This window comes from Phyllostomus discolor, chromosome X, assembly GCF_004126475.2.
Source record: "Phyllostomus discolor isolate MPI-MPIP mPhyDis1 chromosome X, mPhyDis1.pri.v3, whole genome shotgun sequence".
In the NCBI taxonomy this organism is placed as follows: domain Eukaryota; kingdom Metazoa; phylum Chordata; class Mammalia; order Chiroptera; family Phyllostomidae; genus Phyllostomus; species Phyllostomus discolor.
Window position 1 is genome coordinate 55050909 of NC_050198.1, and position 17983 is coordinate 55068891.

At 38.3% G+C, this 17983-nt stretch overlaps 1 protein-coding gene across 4 annotated transcripts in view; it reads right to left on the reverse strand.

Moving 5' to 3' along the window:
* The window catches only part of MID2 (midline 2), a 179912-nt gene that overhangs the window by 106940 nt on the left and 54989 nt on the right, over positions 1–17983 (reverse strand). For all 4 annotated transcript variants that reach the window (XM_036016934.1, XM_028522572.2, XM_036016935.1 and 1 more), the window contains one exon: positions 11509–11604. In XM_036016934.1, coding sequence (XP_035872827.1) covers positions 11509–11604 — 96 coding nt within the window. The remainder of the gene's footprint in view (positions 1–11508; positions 11605–17983) is intronic.

The following is a 17983-nucleotide window of genomic DNA, read 5'->3' on the forward strand; positions in this document are numbered from 1 at the left end:
ACCAGACTCATCAAGAAAAAAACAGAGAGGATGATGCAAATAAATAAAATAATAAATGAAAGAAATAACAAATGACATCATAGAAATATAAGAGATTGTAAAAAATATATTATGAGGAACGGCATGCAACATATTGAACAATTTGAACAAAAAGATAAATTCCTAGAAGCAAACAATCTTCCAAAACTGAACCAGGAAGAATCAGAGAATCTAGACAGACAGATAACAACTAGTGAAACAAAAGCAGTAATTAAAAAAAAAAAAAAACAACTCCCAACAAACAAAAGTTTTGGACTGAATGGCTTCATAGCTGAATTGTACCAGACATTTAAAGGAAGACTAACTGCTCTTCTCAAACTATTCCAAAAATTTCAAGGGAAGGAAAGACTCCAAAGCTAATTTTTCAAAGCCAGATTTATTCTAATTCCAAAACCAGATAAAGACACTACAAAGAAAATTACAGGCCAATATCCCCGATGAACATAGATGCAAAAAATCCTCAAGAAAATATTAGTGAACTGGAACCAGGAATACATTAAAAAGATCATACACCATGATCAAGTGGGATTTATTCAGGGGATGGAAGGTTGGTATAATATCTGCAAATCAATAAATGTGATACACCACATAAACAAAATGAAGGGTAAAAACCACATGATCATATAAATAGATGAAGAAAAAACATCTGATAATACCAAACACCCACTTAAGAGAAAAACTCAGCATGGTGGGAATAGAGGGAACATACCTCAATGTAATAAAGGTCTTTTAAGACAAACACACCGCCAACATTATACTCAAGAGGAAAAATTTACAAATGTTTCCCTTAAGATCAGGAATAAGACAGGGATGTCTGCTTTCAGCACTCTAATTCAATATCGTACTCATTTGATAGCCACAGCAATTAAATGAGAAGAAGTAAAAGTCATTCAACTTTGAAATGAAGTAAAACTGTCATTATTTGCAGAAGACATGATACTGCATATAGAGAACCATGAAGATTCCACAAAAAACTACTAGAACTAATAAATTCAGGAAAGTAGCAGGATGGGAAACAGATATCCATAAATCAGTTTCATTTTTTACACACCAATAATAAACTATCACAGTGGGAAAATGAGAAAACAATCCCATTTATAATTGTATCAAAAAATAAAATACCACCCTGGCTGGTGTGGCTCAGTGGATTGAGTGCTAGCCTACAAACCAAAGGGTCACCAGTTCAATTCTCAATCTAGGGCATATGTTTGGGTTACAGGCCAGGCCCCCAACAGAGGGAGCATGAAAAGGCAACCACACATTGATGTTTCTCTCCATCCCTTCTTCTCTCTAAAAATAAATAAATAAAAATTAAAAAGATAAAATACCTAGGAATAAAGTTAACCAAGATTGTAAAAGGCCTGTTCTCAAAAAATGATAAGACACTGAAGAAAGAAATTGAAGAAGATATGCAACGGCTATACAAATAAATGGAAGCATATACTGTGTTCATGGGTAGGAAGAATTCACATCATTTAAATGTCCATACTGGGGGAAAAAAGATGGCAGCAAAGTAGGTGTGAGCAGAGCCCATTTCTCCCTGTGCCCAGCTGGAACACCTAGCCAATCTTCTGAGGAACAGAGTGAACAGGCAAAAGAATCCCAGCTTATATGAAATTTGAAGGCCAAAAATTGTAGAGGACATTGGAAAACAGATGGTGAGGAGATTGTGCTGGGATAGTAAGGTCCCTGGGATCTGTGCAGGGACCTAGGCCACTGTGGCCTCAGGCCCAGCACCTGCCACAGGATACCAGGAGAAGAGATAGATAACCAGGTCCCTCCCCTACCAGAGCAGGCAGGGCAGCCAGGCAACAGGAGGGACCTGGATGCTGGAAGTCACTGGGGGGAATAGAGATGAAGTGGAACATACACAGAGGTGGTATACATCCCCCGGGACTGTGGATGCCGGCTAGGTCATTACCAAAGAAATTGGGGTGCCGGGCAACACCTGGAGAAGGGAGAAGAGTTGGACTGTGTTGGACCCTGACCTGGATAGTTTCCAGACTGGTTAGAAGGTTGGGCTGTGTGAAAAGCTGTGCACTGGTTAAGTATGGCAGGCAGCTACTTTGTAAGGACCTTGGGAACGGTGACTGGCTAGCCCCCAGGATGATTTAAGCTGCATGCCCAGAGGCTGAGTGGCTGATTTGAGCCTGTAAACTCACAGAGGACTTGAGCCAGAGGATAGGAAACTGTGAATATTGCTGCCCAGACCTGGTCCCCAACCTCTCAAAACCATAGGAAGGGAGAAAAGTAAAGCCCATTCTCCCTCTTCCTGTGGCAACCAGGAAGACCAGCAGAACTCACTCAATGGGATTAAAGTCAGCAGAAGGCTTAATTTTTTTGCTTTCCTCTCTCTTTTTTTCCCTTTTTTTTCTTCCCCCAAGTGAGACAATAAAACACGGAGTTACCAAAAGTCGAGAGACAAATCCAAAGGAGAAGCACAAAGCTAACTCCAAAAAATGAGAAACTGAGAAATGTCACTTTGCTACCCCATATAACTGGTATTTTATTGTTTATGTGTATTATTATTATTATTTCATTATTTTTACTACTTATATTTTATTAGTATTATTTTATTTCTCTTCCTTATATTTAGTATATTTCATTTTATTTCTCTAATTGCATTGTTTGACTGGTTTTCCTTATTCTGTCTTTAGTGTATTTTAATTTTCCTTTTTTCACTTCACTCGTGTTACAATAACTCACTACTCTCAATCGTGTACTTTCTATTCTGGTTATCCAAATGATATACTTCTTGTCATATTTTTGTTGTTCCGGTACTATTGTAAATAATTATTGTTCCATACAATTGCACATGCTACACAGCAACCCTCCATGATCTTGGCCCATTTCACTTTATCCTTGAGTATTATTATTGTTGTGGTTAACTCTATTTTATCTCACACTATGCCTACTTTCTATCCTTTACTCTCACTATATCTCATCATCTAACCTTGCACAAAGGCTCTGTTTTCTGGATTCAGCTCACAATCCTCCTCCCCTCTAACAAGAGTCTTATCTCTCTTTCACCTTTCATAAAAAGTAGCTAGTTGGGGGAAATATCACAGTTGATACTATACTTATCCAAAGAATCACCTATCTCTTCTCTACTTGCTGGTACTTTAAATGCCATAAAATACTCTCCCACTGTCATAATCCATTTTACCTACCCCTCCCCCCACCACTGATCACAAACAAGAATAGGTGGGAACTGCAAACACCAGTAAACCTGCTGGAGGAGAGAACCCACCAACAAAGGAACCACCAAAAGGTAAAAACAAACAAACAAACAAACAAACAAACAAAAAAACACAAGTACAACAAGAGAGCCCACACAAACAGAAGAAAGGGAAACCCTAGAGTGTCCAGACAAGGAGATCAAAGAGACCACACCACTGAACCCCATAGAATTCCTACCATAGAAGTTCACCCTACAAAGACAGATAGCAAAGGGAAACAACAGGAAGCATAGAAACAAACAAAAAGGGTCACCTAAAATGGGGAGACAAAAAAAGAACATGTAATCAAAAGCAATGGAACACACCCCACTAAAAGAGCTAAATGCAATGGAGGTAAGCAAACTATCAGATATGGAATTCAAAATATTGGTTATAAAGATGTTCAAGGAAATTACAGACAACTACAAGGAACTGAGTGAGAATTACAACAGTATGAAAAACAAAGTAGAAACTATAAACAAAATCAGGATTAAATAAATAATGAAATCTCAGAAATAAAAAAAAACACACTAGAAGGAATTACAAGCAGGCTGGATAAAGCAAAGGACTGAATCAGTGAGCTGGAGGACAAGGTAGAAAAAAACACCTAGAAAGAGCAAGATAACAAAAAGAGACTCAGAAAGAATGAAAAGGTGTTAAGGGAACTTCAGGACAACATGAAGTGTAATAATATTGGTATAATAGGGATACCAGCAGGAAAAGAGCAAGGGATAGAAAACCTGTTTGAAAAAATAATGATGGAAAACTTCCCTAATTTGATGAAAGAATCACACAAATACAGGAAATGCAAAGAGTCCCAAACAAGAGGAATCTGAAGAGGCCCACCTCAAGACACATCATAATTAAAATGGCAAAACTCAAAGACAAAGAGAGAATCTTAAATGTAGCAAGGGAGAAACAGGAGGTACCATACAAGGGAACCACCATAAGACTAGCAGCTGTCTTCTCAATGGAAACGTTCCAAGCCAGAAGAGAGTGGCAAAGAATACTCCAAGTAATGAAAACCTGAGGGCTGCAACCAAGACTACTTTATCCAGAAAGGCTCTCAATTAAAATGGAATGCCAAATAAGGAGTTTCCCAGGCAAAAGAAGCCTCAAAGAATACTCCACCTTCAAACCAGTTTTTCAAGAGATGCTACAGGGTCTGATTTCATAAAAGGGAAGAGAAAACAGTGAGAGAGAGAGGAACACAGGTACAAAAATAAGTACCCATCAATAATAACCTTAACTGAAAATGGATTAAATGCTCCAATAAAAAGATATAGAATAGCTGAATGGGTAAGAAATCATGACCCACACATATGCTGCCTACAAGAGATGCACCTCAGAACAAAAGACCTTCACAGACTGAAAGTCAAGGGCTGGAAACAAATATTCCAAGCAAATGGACAGGAAAAAAAGCCAGGGTAGCATTATTCATATCACACAAAATAGACTTCAAAAAAAAAGGGCCAGAAAGAGAGACCCAGAAAGTCACTTCATAATGCTCAAGGGAAGAATCCATCAAGAAGACATAAACATTGTTAAGATATATGCACCTAACATAAGAGCACCCAAATACATAAAAATAATTTTAGAGGACTTCAAGAAAGATATTGACAGCAACACACTTATACTAGGGGATTTCAACACCCCAGTATCAAAATGGATAGATCTTCCAAACAAAATATCAACAAAGATATTGTGGCATTGAACAATGTCCTAGATCAAATGGACTTAACTGATATATGTATATATAGAGCTTCTCATCCCAAAGAAGCAAAATATACATTCTTTTCAAATGCACATGGAACAGTTTTACATATAGACCACATGATAGGACACAAAACAAGTCCCCAAAAAGTCAACAAAATTGAAATCATATCAAGCAAGCATTTTCTCCAACCACCATGGACTGAAACTAGAAACCAACCTCAAGGAAAAAACTCAAAAACATACAAACTCATGGAGGTTTATTAGCATGCTATTAAACAATGAATGGGCCAAGAATGAGATTAAGGAGGAAATCAAAAAGTTTCTGGAAACAAATGAAAAATGAACTCACAACAACCCAATACTTATGGGACACAGCGAAGGCAGTCCTGGGAGGGAAGTTCATGGCAATAGACGCCTACCTAAAAAAGAGAAACATTTCAAATAAGCAACCTAACACTACACCTATAAGAACTCGAAGAACAACAAAGATGCCCAGAGCAAGTAGAAGGAAGGAAATAACCAAGATCAGAGCAAAATTAAATTACATAGAGACTAAAAGCACAATTCTAAGTATCAATAAATCCAGGAGATGGTTCTTTGAAAAGATAAAAAAAAATTGACAAGCCTTTAAAGCAGATTCATCAAGAAAAAAAGAGAGAGGACCCAAATACAATCAGAAATGAAAGAGGAGAGATACAACTGATACCACAGAAATACAAAGGATTGTAAGAAATTACTATGAAGAACTACATGCCAAGGAATTTGAAAACCTAAGTGCAATGGACAAATTTCTAGAAAAACATAATCTTCCAAAACTGAATGAAGAAGAAGCAGAAAGCCTGAACAGACTAATAAGAGCTGGTGAAATTGAAGCAGTGATAAAAAATCTCCAGGCACACAAAATTCCTGTACCAGATGGTTTCACAGGAGAATTCTACAAAGCATTTATGGAAGAGCTAGCCCCTACCCTTCACAGACTATTCCAAAAAAACCCAAACTGATGGAAGACTCCTAAACTCTTTTTATGAAGCCAGCATCATCCTAATCCCCAAACCAGATAAAGACACAACAAAGAAAGAAAACTTCAGGCCAATATCACTGATGAATATAGACACTAAAATCCTCAACAGAATATTGGCAAATCATATCCAGCAATACATTAAAAAGATCATACACCATGACCAAGTGGAATTCACCCTAGGGATGCAAAGGTGGTACAATATTCACAAATCAATAAATGTAATACATCACATAAACAAAAGCAAAGTGAAACATCACATGATCATATCAATAGATGCGGAAAAAGCATCTGATAAGGTATGGAACCCATTTATGATTAAAATTCTCAGCAAAGTGGGAATAGAGGAAAATTCCTGAACATAATAAAGGCCACAGAGGAGAGGCCTACAGCCAACATTATCCTCAATGTGCAAAAAGTAAAAATTTTCCCACTAAGATCAGGAACAAGACAAGGTTGTCCACTCTCACCACTTCTATTCAACATAGTACTGGAAGTCCTAGCCACAGCAATCAAACAAGAAAAGGAAATAAAAGGCATCCAGATCAGAAGGGAGGAAGCAAAATTGTCATCATTTGCAGATGACATGATAGTGTACATAGAAAATCCTACAGACTCCGCCAAAAAAACTACTTGAACCTAATAAATGAATTTGGAAAAAAATCAGGATACAAAGTCAATATTCAGAAATTGATCCTTTTTTAAAGTATTTTTATTGATTATGCTATTCCAGTTTTCCCAATTTTCCCATTTATCCCCCCTTTACTTTGCACCCCCCAACCCTCTAGCATTCCCCCCTTAGTTCATGTCCATGGGTTGTACATATAAGTTCTTTGAGTTCTCTGTTTCCTATGCCATTTTTATCTTTCCCTGTCTATTTTATGCCCACTAATTATGCTTCTTCTTCCCTATATCTTTCCCCCTCTGTTCCTCCCTTACCCCTCCCCACTGAAATTCCTGCATGTAATGTCCATTTCTCTCATTCTGTTCCTGTTCTGATTATTTGCTTAGTTTTTGTTTTCATTGTTTTTCTTTTCTTTTAGGTTCACTTGTTGATAGTTGTGAGTTTGTTGTCATTTTACTGTACATAGTTTTGATCTTCTTTTTCTTAGATTACTCCCTTTAACATTTCATATGATAATGGCTTGGTAATAATGAACTCCTTTAACTTGGCCTTATCTGGGAAGCACTTTATCTTCCTTTCCATTCTAAATGAAAGCTTTGCTGGATAGAGTAATCTTGGATGTAGGTCCTTGCTTTTCATGACTTCTAATACTTCTTTCCAGCCCCTCCTTGACTGCAAGGTCTTTTTTGAGAAATCAGCAGATAGTCTTACGGGCACTCCTTTGTAGGTAACTCTCTCCCTTCCTCTTCTGCTTTTAAGATGCTCTCTTTATGTGTAATCTTGTGTAACTTAATGATGATGTGCATTGGTGTCTTCCTCTTTAGCTCTAACTTCTTTGGGACTCTCTGAGCTTCCTGGACTTCCTGGAAGTCTATTTCTTTCGCCAGATTAGGGAAGTTTCCTTCATTATTTGCTCAAAGAAGTTTTCAATTTCTTGCTGTTGTTGTTCTTCTTCTGGCACCCCTATAATTCAGATATGGGACTGTTTCAGGTTGTCCCAGAGGTTCCTAAGTCTCTCTTCATTTTTTGAATTCTTGTTTCTTCATTCTTTTTCAGTTGGATATTTATTTTTCTCTTTTGCTCCAAATCATTGCTTTGAGTCCTGGTTTGCTTCCCATCACTGTTGGTTCCCTGAATATTTTGTGTATCTTTCATTTGTTCTTTCATTTTTTGACCTAGCTCAATCAGTTCTGTGGGCATTTTGATTACCAGAGCTTTAAATGCTCTATCAGATATGTTGGTTATCTCCTCATTGCTTAGCTATCTTTCTGAAGTTTTTCTCTGTTCTTTCATTTGGGCCATATTTCTTTTTCTTGGCCCACCTGTTAAGTTGTAATAGCATGGAGCCTTAGGCATTCTCCAGGGCAGGGCAACCCTCTTTGCTGTGCTGTGGCACTGCCTGTGGGGGAGGGACCAGAGAGGGAACAGTGCAGCTGGCCTGCTCATCTCTAGCCCACTTCCCAATGAATTCTCATGTGAGACTAGGAGTTTCTTCCACTGCGGCAACCTCCAAAGTTCACAGTCAACTCTGAGTCTAAGATTCGGCTTCAGCCATCCCCACCCACAGGGTCCTCAGCCTCACTATGGGTTATTACTGGTCTGGTTGTCCTTGTTGACTTTTTCTTTAATTCCTTGGTTGTTGCATTTCCATGCAGTTTGATTTTCTTATACTTCTGGTTGTTTATGGATTTTAAATTGGTCGTTATCCTCCTTTTGGTTGTACAAGGAAGCAAAAGTTTTGTACCTATGCCTACATCTTGGCCAGAACTCTCAAAGGTCCTTTATACATGTTTCTTGATTACCTTTCCCCTTCTTTCTCCCATTTCCCCATCCCCCCTCCTCTGTGGTTACTGTCAGTTTGTTCTTCATTACAAAGTCTCTGGTTATATTTCGCTTGCTTGTTTGTTTTGTTGATGATGTTTCACTTATAAGTGATATCATATGGTATTTGTCTTTCACTGCCTGGCTCATTTCACCTAGCATAATGCTCTCCAGTTCCATCAATGCTGTCACAAAGGGTAGTAACTCCTTCTTTCTGCTGCATAGTATTACATTGTATAAGTGCACCATAATTTTTTGATCCACTCATTTACTGATGAGTACTTAGGTTGCTTCCGGCATTTGGCTCTTGTAAATTGTGCTACTATTAACATTGGGGTACACAGGTTCTTTTCAATTGGTGTCTCAGGATTCTTCAGGTATATTTTTTCAGTGCAATATTTTTTTCTGATATATCACCTCAGGTAAGGGAAAGAGTAAAAAAATAAACAATTGGGAATACATCAAACTAAAAAAATTTTTGTACAACACAGGAAACCATGAACAAAATTAAAAGGCAACCCACTGAGTAGGAAAACGTATTTGCCAAAGATATATCTGATAAGAGGTGAATACCCCAAATTTATAAAGAGCTTAAAAAACTCAACACAAAAAAACAAACAATCCAATTAAAAATTGGGCAAATATCTGAATAAATACTTCTCTAAAAAGAACATACAGATAATAAAAAGACTTATGAAAAGATGCTCAACATCAGTAATCATCAAAAAAATCAAATGAAAGCCACAATGAAATATCATCTCACACCTGCCAGAATGACTATAATTAATAAATCAACAAACAAGTGCTGGTAAGAACCTGGAGAAAAGGGAACCTTCACGCACTGTTTGTGGGAATGCAGATTGGTTCAGCCACTGTGGAAAACAGTATGAAATTTCCTCAGAAAGCTAAAAATGGAACTGCCTACTTACCTAATGATTCTCTTCTGGGAATATACTGAAGAAACCCCAAACACTACTTTGAAAGAATGTATGTACCACTATATTCATTGCAGCATTATCTACAATGGGTAGAAAATCTGTGGTATATATATACACAATGGAACACTACTTGGCCATAAAAAAGAAGGTAATATTACCCTTTCTGACAGCATGGATGGACTTGGAGAGCATTATGGTAAGTGAAATAAGCCAAAGAAATGCAAATGCCTTATTATTTCACTCATATGTGGAATCTAATGAACAAAATAAACTAACAAATCAAATAGAAACATATTTATAGAGAACAGACTGACAGCTGTCAGAGGGGAGAGGGGTTGCAGGGCTGGGTGAAAATGTGAAGCAATTAAGGAAAAAAAAAAACCCCTCATAGACACAGACAGCCATATGGGGATTTCCAGAGAGATTCGGGAGCGGGTAGAGGTATAAGAGTGTACAGGGGTGATAAATGGAAGGAGTCTTGACTTGGGGGTGGTGAACACACAATACACAGATGATATATTATTGAATTGCACATCTGAAACTTCTATAGTTTTATTAACCAATATCATCTCAATAAATTCAATAAAAAGGTAAACAGAAAGAAAGAAAAAAAGAAAGAAAGAAAGAAAGAAAGAAAGAAAGAAAGAAAGAAAGAAGCCTAACAACACTTTAAGAAATCCAAACAACCGTGAGTAATTACTCATAAAAGAAGATTCTTTACTTTACAAGATTCTCTACACTCTCTTAAATAGGAATCCCTAGGTGAGATTAAGAGATGAGATCATAATAAAATTCTTATTACTTAAAATAAAACTGGAACCATTACATTTCTTTGTCATACAAGTAAGATTAGAACTAGACTATCAGGTTGTGCAATACACAGAATTAGAAACATTTTTATCCAACCACTGCCTATGAGGAGTTCTATAATATTTTACCTGATTTTGTTTATACTTTAAGCACTACCATTGGCTTTTCAACAAAATCAGGGGAAAACCAAGAGAGAGAGAAATAATACCTTCATTTTATTGCATCCACTTAAGAAGAGTTTGATTCCTATCATAAGCTCTGCTCTGAGATTTGATGTAAACACTTTTTGAAAACTTTGTATTTGTGTAACATTTTATAATTCACAACTTTCACATAGATATCATTTGTTGATGACAAGAATAAATGGAAAAGTGATGAGTAAGGACCAGGTAAGGGACATGGGGACAAAGGCAGAAGAGACTAGGAAGAGGAGAAACATTCTTGATAATATTGTTACACAAACAATACTGCACTGAAAAAGCTTCATCCTACCATGAGGACCCATATTCCCAACTTCCCTTTGGCACCACAGCAATCTCTTCAAGGAGATATAATGTCTAGTTTGATGAAGGAAGAAACATATTTTGTGTCAGATTCTCCTACTGCCTGCTATTTGGAAAGGAGAGGGGATTGCCTCTAGCATTGTTGTCTCACCAACTTATCACCACTTCCTACCCATTTTTTGTTAACAATACCTATCTTGGAACACAAGCATCCTAAAGGTTTGAAACTTCCTAGAATTATCAGTCAGTCCTTTATTCCAAATGGCTGAACTACATTATGACAAAACTCAAGTCTCCCTTGAGATTCCACTTCTGGCAATATATTTGAAGAATCCCAAAACATTAATTCAAAAGAATATATGCACCCCTGTGTTCATTGCAGTATTGTTGTTTACAATAGCCAACATTTGGAAGCAGCTCAAGTACCCATCAGCAGATGGGTGAATAAAACAAGTTATAGTATATTTACACAATAGAATAATATTTGGCCATAAAAAAGGAACTTTTACCTTTTGTGACAGCATGGATGGACCTGGTGAGCATTATGCTAAGTGAAATAAGCCAGTTAGAGAAAGATATGATTTCACTCATATGTAGAATCTAATGAACAAACTAAACTAACAAGCAAAATAGAAACAGACTCATAGACACAGAGAAAAGACTGTCAGCTGTCAGAGGTGAACAGGGTCGGAGGCTGTGTAAAAAGGTGAAGGGATTAAGCAAATAAATAAACTAACTAACTAACTAACTCAAGACCCCCCCCCCCACAAAGAATCCATATCGGTCCTCTGAAGAAATCACAAACATTTCTGTTACATACCTCAACCTGCTGGCAGATCTGTATTAGCTTGGCCATTTGATTTTCTAGTTCGCTGTTTCGCTTAACCAGGTTGGTGAGGTTCATCTCCAGAGTTTGCTGTCATTGCAGAGTATAAAGCAAGAGGGAAAAGGGTAAGATGGGAAAAAAGAACATACATTCAATGAGTTTCTGAATCAGTACCATGTAGAAATCAGTCAGTTGACAAATACACTATTTCAAAGATTAATTGAGCCCATGCTATAGGCTTAAGCTCTCTTCTTGGTGCCACTTAATAAAGTTGACATTCATGACTTTGTGGATATAGGGTTTTAATGACATTAAAATAACTTAATGTTTTCTGTAATATTTTCAACTTTTTAAAGTATGTCATAACCAATATTTCATTTTGCCCTCATAGTAAATCTAGTGACATAGGTAGAATATACATTATTTTCTTTTACAGATGAGTAGCCTAAAAAAACTATATTTATTGAATAATTACTACTTGCCAGACACTATGCTAGACATTTTCATATGTATCATTGAAAAATCGTAACAATGAAGTAGGATATCCATGAAGAAGGATATGTTAACATTTCGCAGATGAGAAAATTGAGCTACAGAGTTGGGATAAAATGTTTGCACAGTCACATAATTAGTATATGGCAAAGCTAAGGCTGGAATCCAGGACTCTAGCCTTCATTCACAGCTTTGCTCCAGTATTCCATGATTTTTGTGGTTAGTTTTTGTTGTTTTCATTGTTGTTATTAATAACATTTAATATTTATCAGTAGATTTGTTCAGGAAAAATGGTATTTTAAGTTTGGTATTAATCAAAATTTTGCATTGTATTTCAATATCCCTTCTTTGGCACTAAGGAATAGTTCATGGAGATGCTGGCTTTCCAAACACAAAGCCTGACAGTATAAAGCTGGGACATCCATTACTTATTGCTATATAGATCCTTTTAGGGACACATTGGAAACACTTTGCAAATCTTTAATATAACATAGTTCAACAGTACTCAGAACTCTTAGCATATTTTCAGTTAAGCAAGCTACTCTCTCCCATTCCTTATGTAAAAAATATATAATGTTATTGACTCTAGATTGATAATGAGTTTTTTATTCTATCCCATTCCCAAGTCTTTAGCTCTGGTGGCTGCTTCTACCCCAGGACCTGCCCCGATATCCATTTCTCTCTCACTCACCATCCCAGAACCCCCACAAAACCTGTTCCAAATGGAATATCCCAACTTCCTGGCTCTTATTCTGTTAGAATTCTTTCCCTTGGTTGTGTTCATTGCTTCATTGCTGTCTCCATAGTTTTTACAGTTTGTATTGTAGTTGTTCAAAGTTCATGTTTTCAGTGGGGGAGGAGGTTGGCAAGAAGAAATGGGGGAGGGAGAGAGGACTCTTGTACTTGGCCTTTTGTCTACTAAGTAGCTGTTTCTCCTTAGTATCCTTGGCACCGTCCCATGAATCAATCCCAAGGATGTAATCCCCTGGGTATGTGTATTTCTAGGACAGGCAGTTTGATTTCACTTGTTCTCAAACCAAATTATGAGAACCAGCTTAATTTTTGCTTCCCTTTTTGCCAGATCTCTCTTGGATTTTTGGCTTTGTTACAATGGAAGTAAATTTTCAGTTTATTCCATTTTTTGTGGCTTGGGTACAGTGTCTCCCCTAGTCTTCTTTAACTTCATGACCATCTCAACTATAGCCTTCTCCTTAGCAAGGACATAGAGGGAAGAAGGAAAAAAACAGGTAGCAATCATTGATTCAGACATGATCTGTAAGCTAATAGATGTCAGAAGGGAAAAAAGAAATGGCAGTTAAGATATTTAATACAACAAAGTGTATTGGATACCTACTCTGTTCACAGTCAAGTGACATCAGAAATAAAGAGGAAGTGATATTAAGATGGGTCTTGAAGGATAAGGAGGATTTTAATAGAGATGGAGTAGGTCAGGATGTTGTAGGCACTATGAATAGCATGATCAAGCATAAAAGGGAATAAAGTACAGGACATGTTCAGGGAAAAGACTTTGAGTTTGGCTAGAACAAAGAATACAAAAGAATAGTGGGGGGATAAGACTGGAAATGGAGATCAAGGCTCTGTTATGAAGGTCATGAATGCCTCAGTGCATAGTTTGTACTTATTTCTTTAAGTAGTGGGGAGTTACCAAATGCTTTTGAGTAAGACAATGATATAATCAGGGTTGCAATTATGAGATTAATCTACCAGAAATACATGGAGCAGAATGAAACAGGAAAGTCTGGGGACAGGGACAATGGTTAGGAGGAGACTGTAGTCTTCAAGGCAGCTGGGAATGCAGGTATGGGCCAAGGTAAGGTGATAATTGAGAAAAGCTTGTTTCAATAAAGGATTTGTCACTGTCATATACACAGTGATTGTAAGAAAAGCAGATGGAGTTGGTAATTAGAGGTCACTGGTGACCTTTGAAATATGAGTTTCAGTAGAGTTTTGGAAGCAGATGTCAAACTCTACAGGGTTAAGTATGGAGGTAGTGATAAAGTGGAGGCTACGAGTCTGGACTCCTCTTAAATAGTTCAACTGTAAGAGGAATATGATAGAGCTTATTTGATGAAAATATCCACCTTAAGTTACAGAGTGGGCATTGGTAATGAGCCCATCAGTTTGATTACCTCTTGCAGAGTGATCCAGATTCCTAGATCAGTGTGATCCCTATGTATCACAAATGGCTATATTGATATATTAGGTAAACATATACAGATTGATGAACTCAGAGCAGATATAATATTAGAAATCTGTGTTTCAAACTGTAATATGTTTCCATTCAAATATAAGATGCCATGGACAGAATGTTCTCTAACAAGTACATGCAACCCACTGCAACACTTGTTATGAAACTGTTATCTTAGATCCCTGCTGTGTGCTCCTAATGTATGGCCCAGAACTGAGACTTATAGCTTCTTTGAAGCCACTGGAACAAAATTTTGGCTGAGCACATAGTTTGTGGTCTGATTAGACTATGGACCTTGGGTTACCATCACAAAATTATAGCAAATGGTTATTTCACTCTGTGCCCCCCAGCAATTTGCAGAAGGCCAGTACATTTTAACAACACACACAACTAGAACTGACAAAATGACTCCAGTTTCAACCTGACTTCATTAATATGAAAATGCTTTGAAAAATAAATATTTGGTTAATAAAAACACCATCTGTTGATGGCTTTTTGTCAGTTTTCTTACATTATGAGAGATAATTTGAGGAAAATGCCTGACATTTACTTACTAACTTCCTATTCACACTAAAGCTTCCTCTGAAACTGGAATTCTCAGTAATGGACATATGCACAGGAAAGGGGAGAAGTGAAACAATTATGCAGTTCCCTTAGTCACCCTTACTTCTCATGCCCAGCACTGACAAATGATTTAGAACTAGATATTCTGGGCCAGTCTAGGTTTTACAGATTTGGTCAAGTAATTATCATGTCTATACTCTGACTAAGTAAACAAAGAGGATATGTGTATATGTACATATGTCTACACACATGCACACATGTGTATACACATGATTTTGTATAAAAACATATCTCTCTATTATTGTTTTGTTTGGTTTTGAAAAAATTGATTTACTTTGCTCTTTTCTTTTGCATTCCAGTTAATGACTGGGCCAGGTTCTCTCTGTATAAGCCTGGTTAGTGCAGTTTTCTAAGAACAATTGAACCGTGACAGTGAGAGAAAGTCAGTGTCAGGGAGATTGGAATGGAGATATCTGCTGGCAGGAAACAGGAACAGGAGGTTGGCTGGGGAAGCAGGGTGAAGTTCCCATTTCCTGCTGAAGGACGTTACCTGATGCTGGGTCCACCTGTGCTTCCCCTGTGTGAGGGTTAGAGAAGCCATTTGAGCTACGAAATATGAGACTCTCTTCTGCTTCAGATGATTGTATCATTAGAGCTCTCACAAAATTTTACATATGTCTAAACAGCACAAATTGAGGGGAAGATTAGGTTTGTTTGCATAATTGAAATTTTAAAAGACCCGAGTTAGCTAAATTGGCAGTGTCCTACATGGATGCCATTTTTACCCAAGTTCCACTTCATTTGTGTCATATAGACTCAACCTCTTTGTCTTCTTTTATACCCTTCCTAAAGAGGAAAATATTTTGCTACTTCTAAGGAAGCCAGGCAAGGCTATTTTTCTTCTAGACAGCATCCCATAAAAAGAAACGGCTTCTCTAAACTTCTCAAGTTATTGCCAGGGTTTTTAATTTTAGTTTTCTAGACACAGCTTATTTCCAGTTACTTTCCCATTGGCTCCCCCCCCACCAAGAAACCTAACTATGCATTAAAACAGCAACTTTTCATTAAAACCAGAGCAATACTCCTGATGGCACACACTGGACCATGATACCCATTTGTCATGTTCCATTAAGGTAGATGTACTCGCACAATATGAGCACACTTATAGATACCTACCTGAAACAGCAAGTCTTGAAGCCTAAAATACTACATCCTATCAAAACATGTAGTATTGCCACTGAGCCCCTACATAGACTCTTGCTTTCTAAAAGGTATAAGGGGTCAAATCCCACCAGAGCTGATAATAAAAAATAAATAAATAAAAGGTACACAAAGGGGGGGTCTAAGATGGCGGCTTTACTCTAGGCAGCGTTTTTCTCGGCTTCTGTGAAGAGGAGGGAAACTCGCGGATTGGTGGAGAAACAGAGCAAGTGGACTAGGTTACCGAATCACTTTTGAAAGCAGGACATCAAAAATTATTGCACTCACTGGAAAACCAGACAGTAGGAAGTCTGCTACAGGACAAAAGGGGCCCAGGGATCAGCGTGGGGTCTAGGGGTGTGCAAACCCCAGGCCCGCCCTGGGTGCTCCAGGGTCCTCCCCAGGGCGCCTGGGAGAGGGAAGTCGCTGCTCCCTCCCCGGAATATTGGGGGTGAGCAACTCCAGGGGAGAACCTGTTGCTAAAAGGAACAGATTGGACAGTTGGACTGGAAAAAAATCACCCAGGGACTATGAACACCCACCCAGAGGCCTGGGAGGAGTGAGGGACACTAGCCGACAGGACCAGGGGCAGCCTGAAAGGGCACCTGCAACCCTAGCCTGGTGGAAGTGCAGATCGGTGGCCGAGCTCCGCTCGCGCCTCATAGGGAGGCCTGAATTGCGTGCTGTGATCCTGGGAGGGACGTGGCACTTGGTGCGTTCCTACAGTGGTGGCTCAGATATTTCCAGCCAGCTCGACCCAGGGAGCAGGGAAAGGCGCCCACACCTGGTCGGAGTGCAGTTCCGCGGGGAACACGGAGCTGGAAACAGCTTGGCGCGCGCCCCGTTGGGATGACTGACTCTCAAGCACTTTGATGCCGGAAGGGTCGCAGTGAGGCACTTAGGGCGATCCTAGACCTCAAATCTCAAAAGTTTGGGGGAGGGGCACGCCCTTTTAAGATCCCCAGGGAGGGCGCAGTGAATCCAAAAATGTCATGGGTGCCTCCTGAGATCATAGAGATGGAAACCTGCAGGACCCCTGAGTCCAGAAGAACATGGAAGTGAGATCCAGAGAGCCAGTGTGTGCGGGAGCGCCCAGGCTTCCTGACAAACCAGCTGAGGTCTGGCTGGGAGAGAGAGAAGCATTTCAAAGGTCCCTCAGCCAGCTGAAGTCAGCAAGATCAGAAAAACTGGTCTGGCCAGTTAGAAACCAACAAGAGGTGTTTTTTTGTTTTTGTTTTTGTTTGTTTGTTTGTCTGTTTCTTTGGCTTTGTTTGGTTTCTCTGGCTGTTGCTGGTTGATTGATTTTATCTTCTGTTTTATGTGACATTTTATTTTTCAACTCTTATTATTTTTATCTCGCAATCCCTTATGTTTCTCTTCCATTCATCCTAATATTATTCTTTCCACTCCAAATTTATCTCTCCTGCACTACATCTTCTGCTTTTCTTTCCTTTTTTTTAATCTTGCAAGTTACTGTAAATTTGAATTATCTTTTTATCACTCTTCCAACATTTTTTATTTTAATAATATTTTGGTATTCTTTTTCTTTCTGTATAATCTTCTTTGCTTGGATGGTTATACTGTCATTTGATAGGTTCCCCCTGGTATCTCAGTCACAAAGTGTTGAGAAGTTACTATCCTTCATCTGTGTTCCATTAATACACCTCTCAAGGTTCTATACTCTTTATTCTTGTTATCTAGACTTCATTGATTCTGCCACAAGACTGTCACTTTACTATTACTGCTAGTAAGACCTAGTCTATACAATTGTAAATGCTTCTCAATACCCCTACCTGATCTCAGCCCACTTTGCAATTTTCTGAACTATACTATTCTGGTGGTTGTCTCTATTCTTTTACTCACGACTCCTATATACTAATCTTTAGTCCAACCCTACCTTAGAATCTGACCTCCCACAGCCTCACAGCATTCTAGATCCAACTAATAATCCTCTCGTCCCCAATAAGAGTCTTACCTTCTTTCCATCCTTTCTAAAACGTGGAT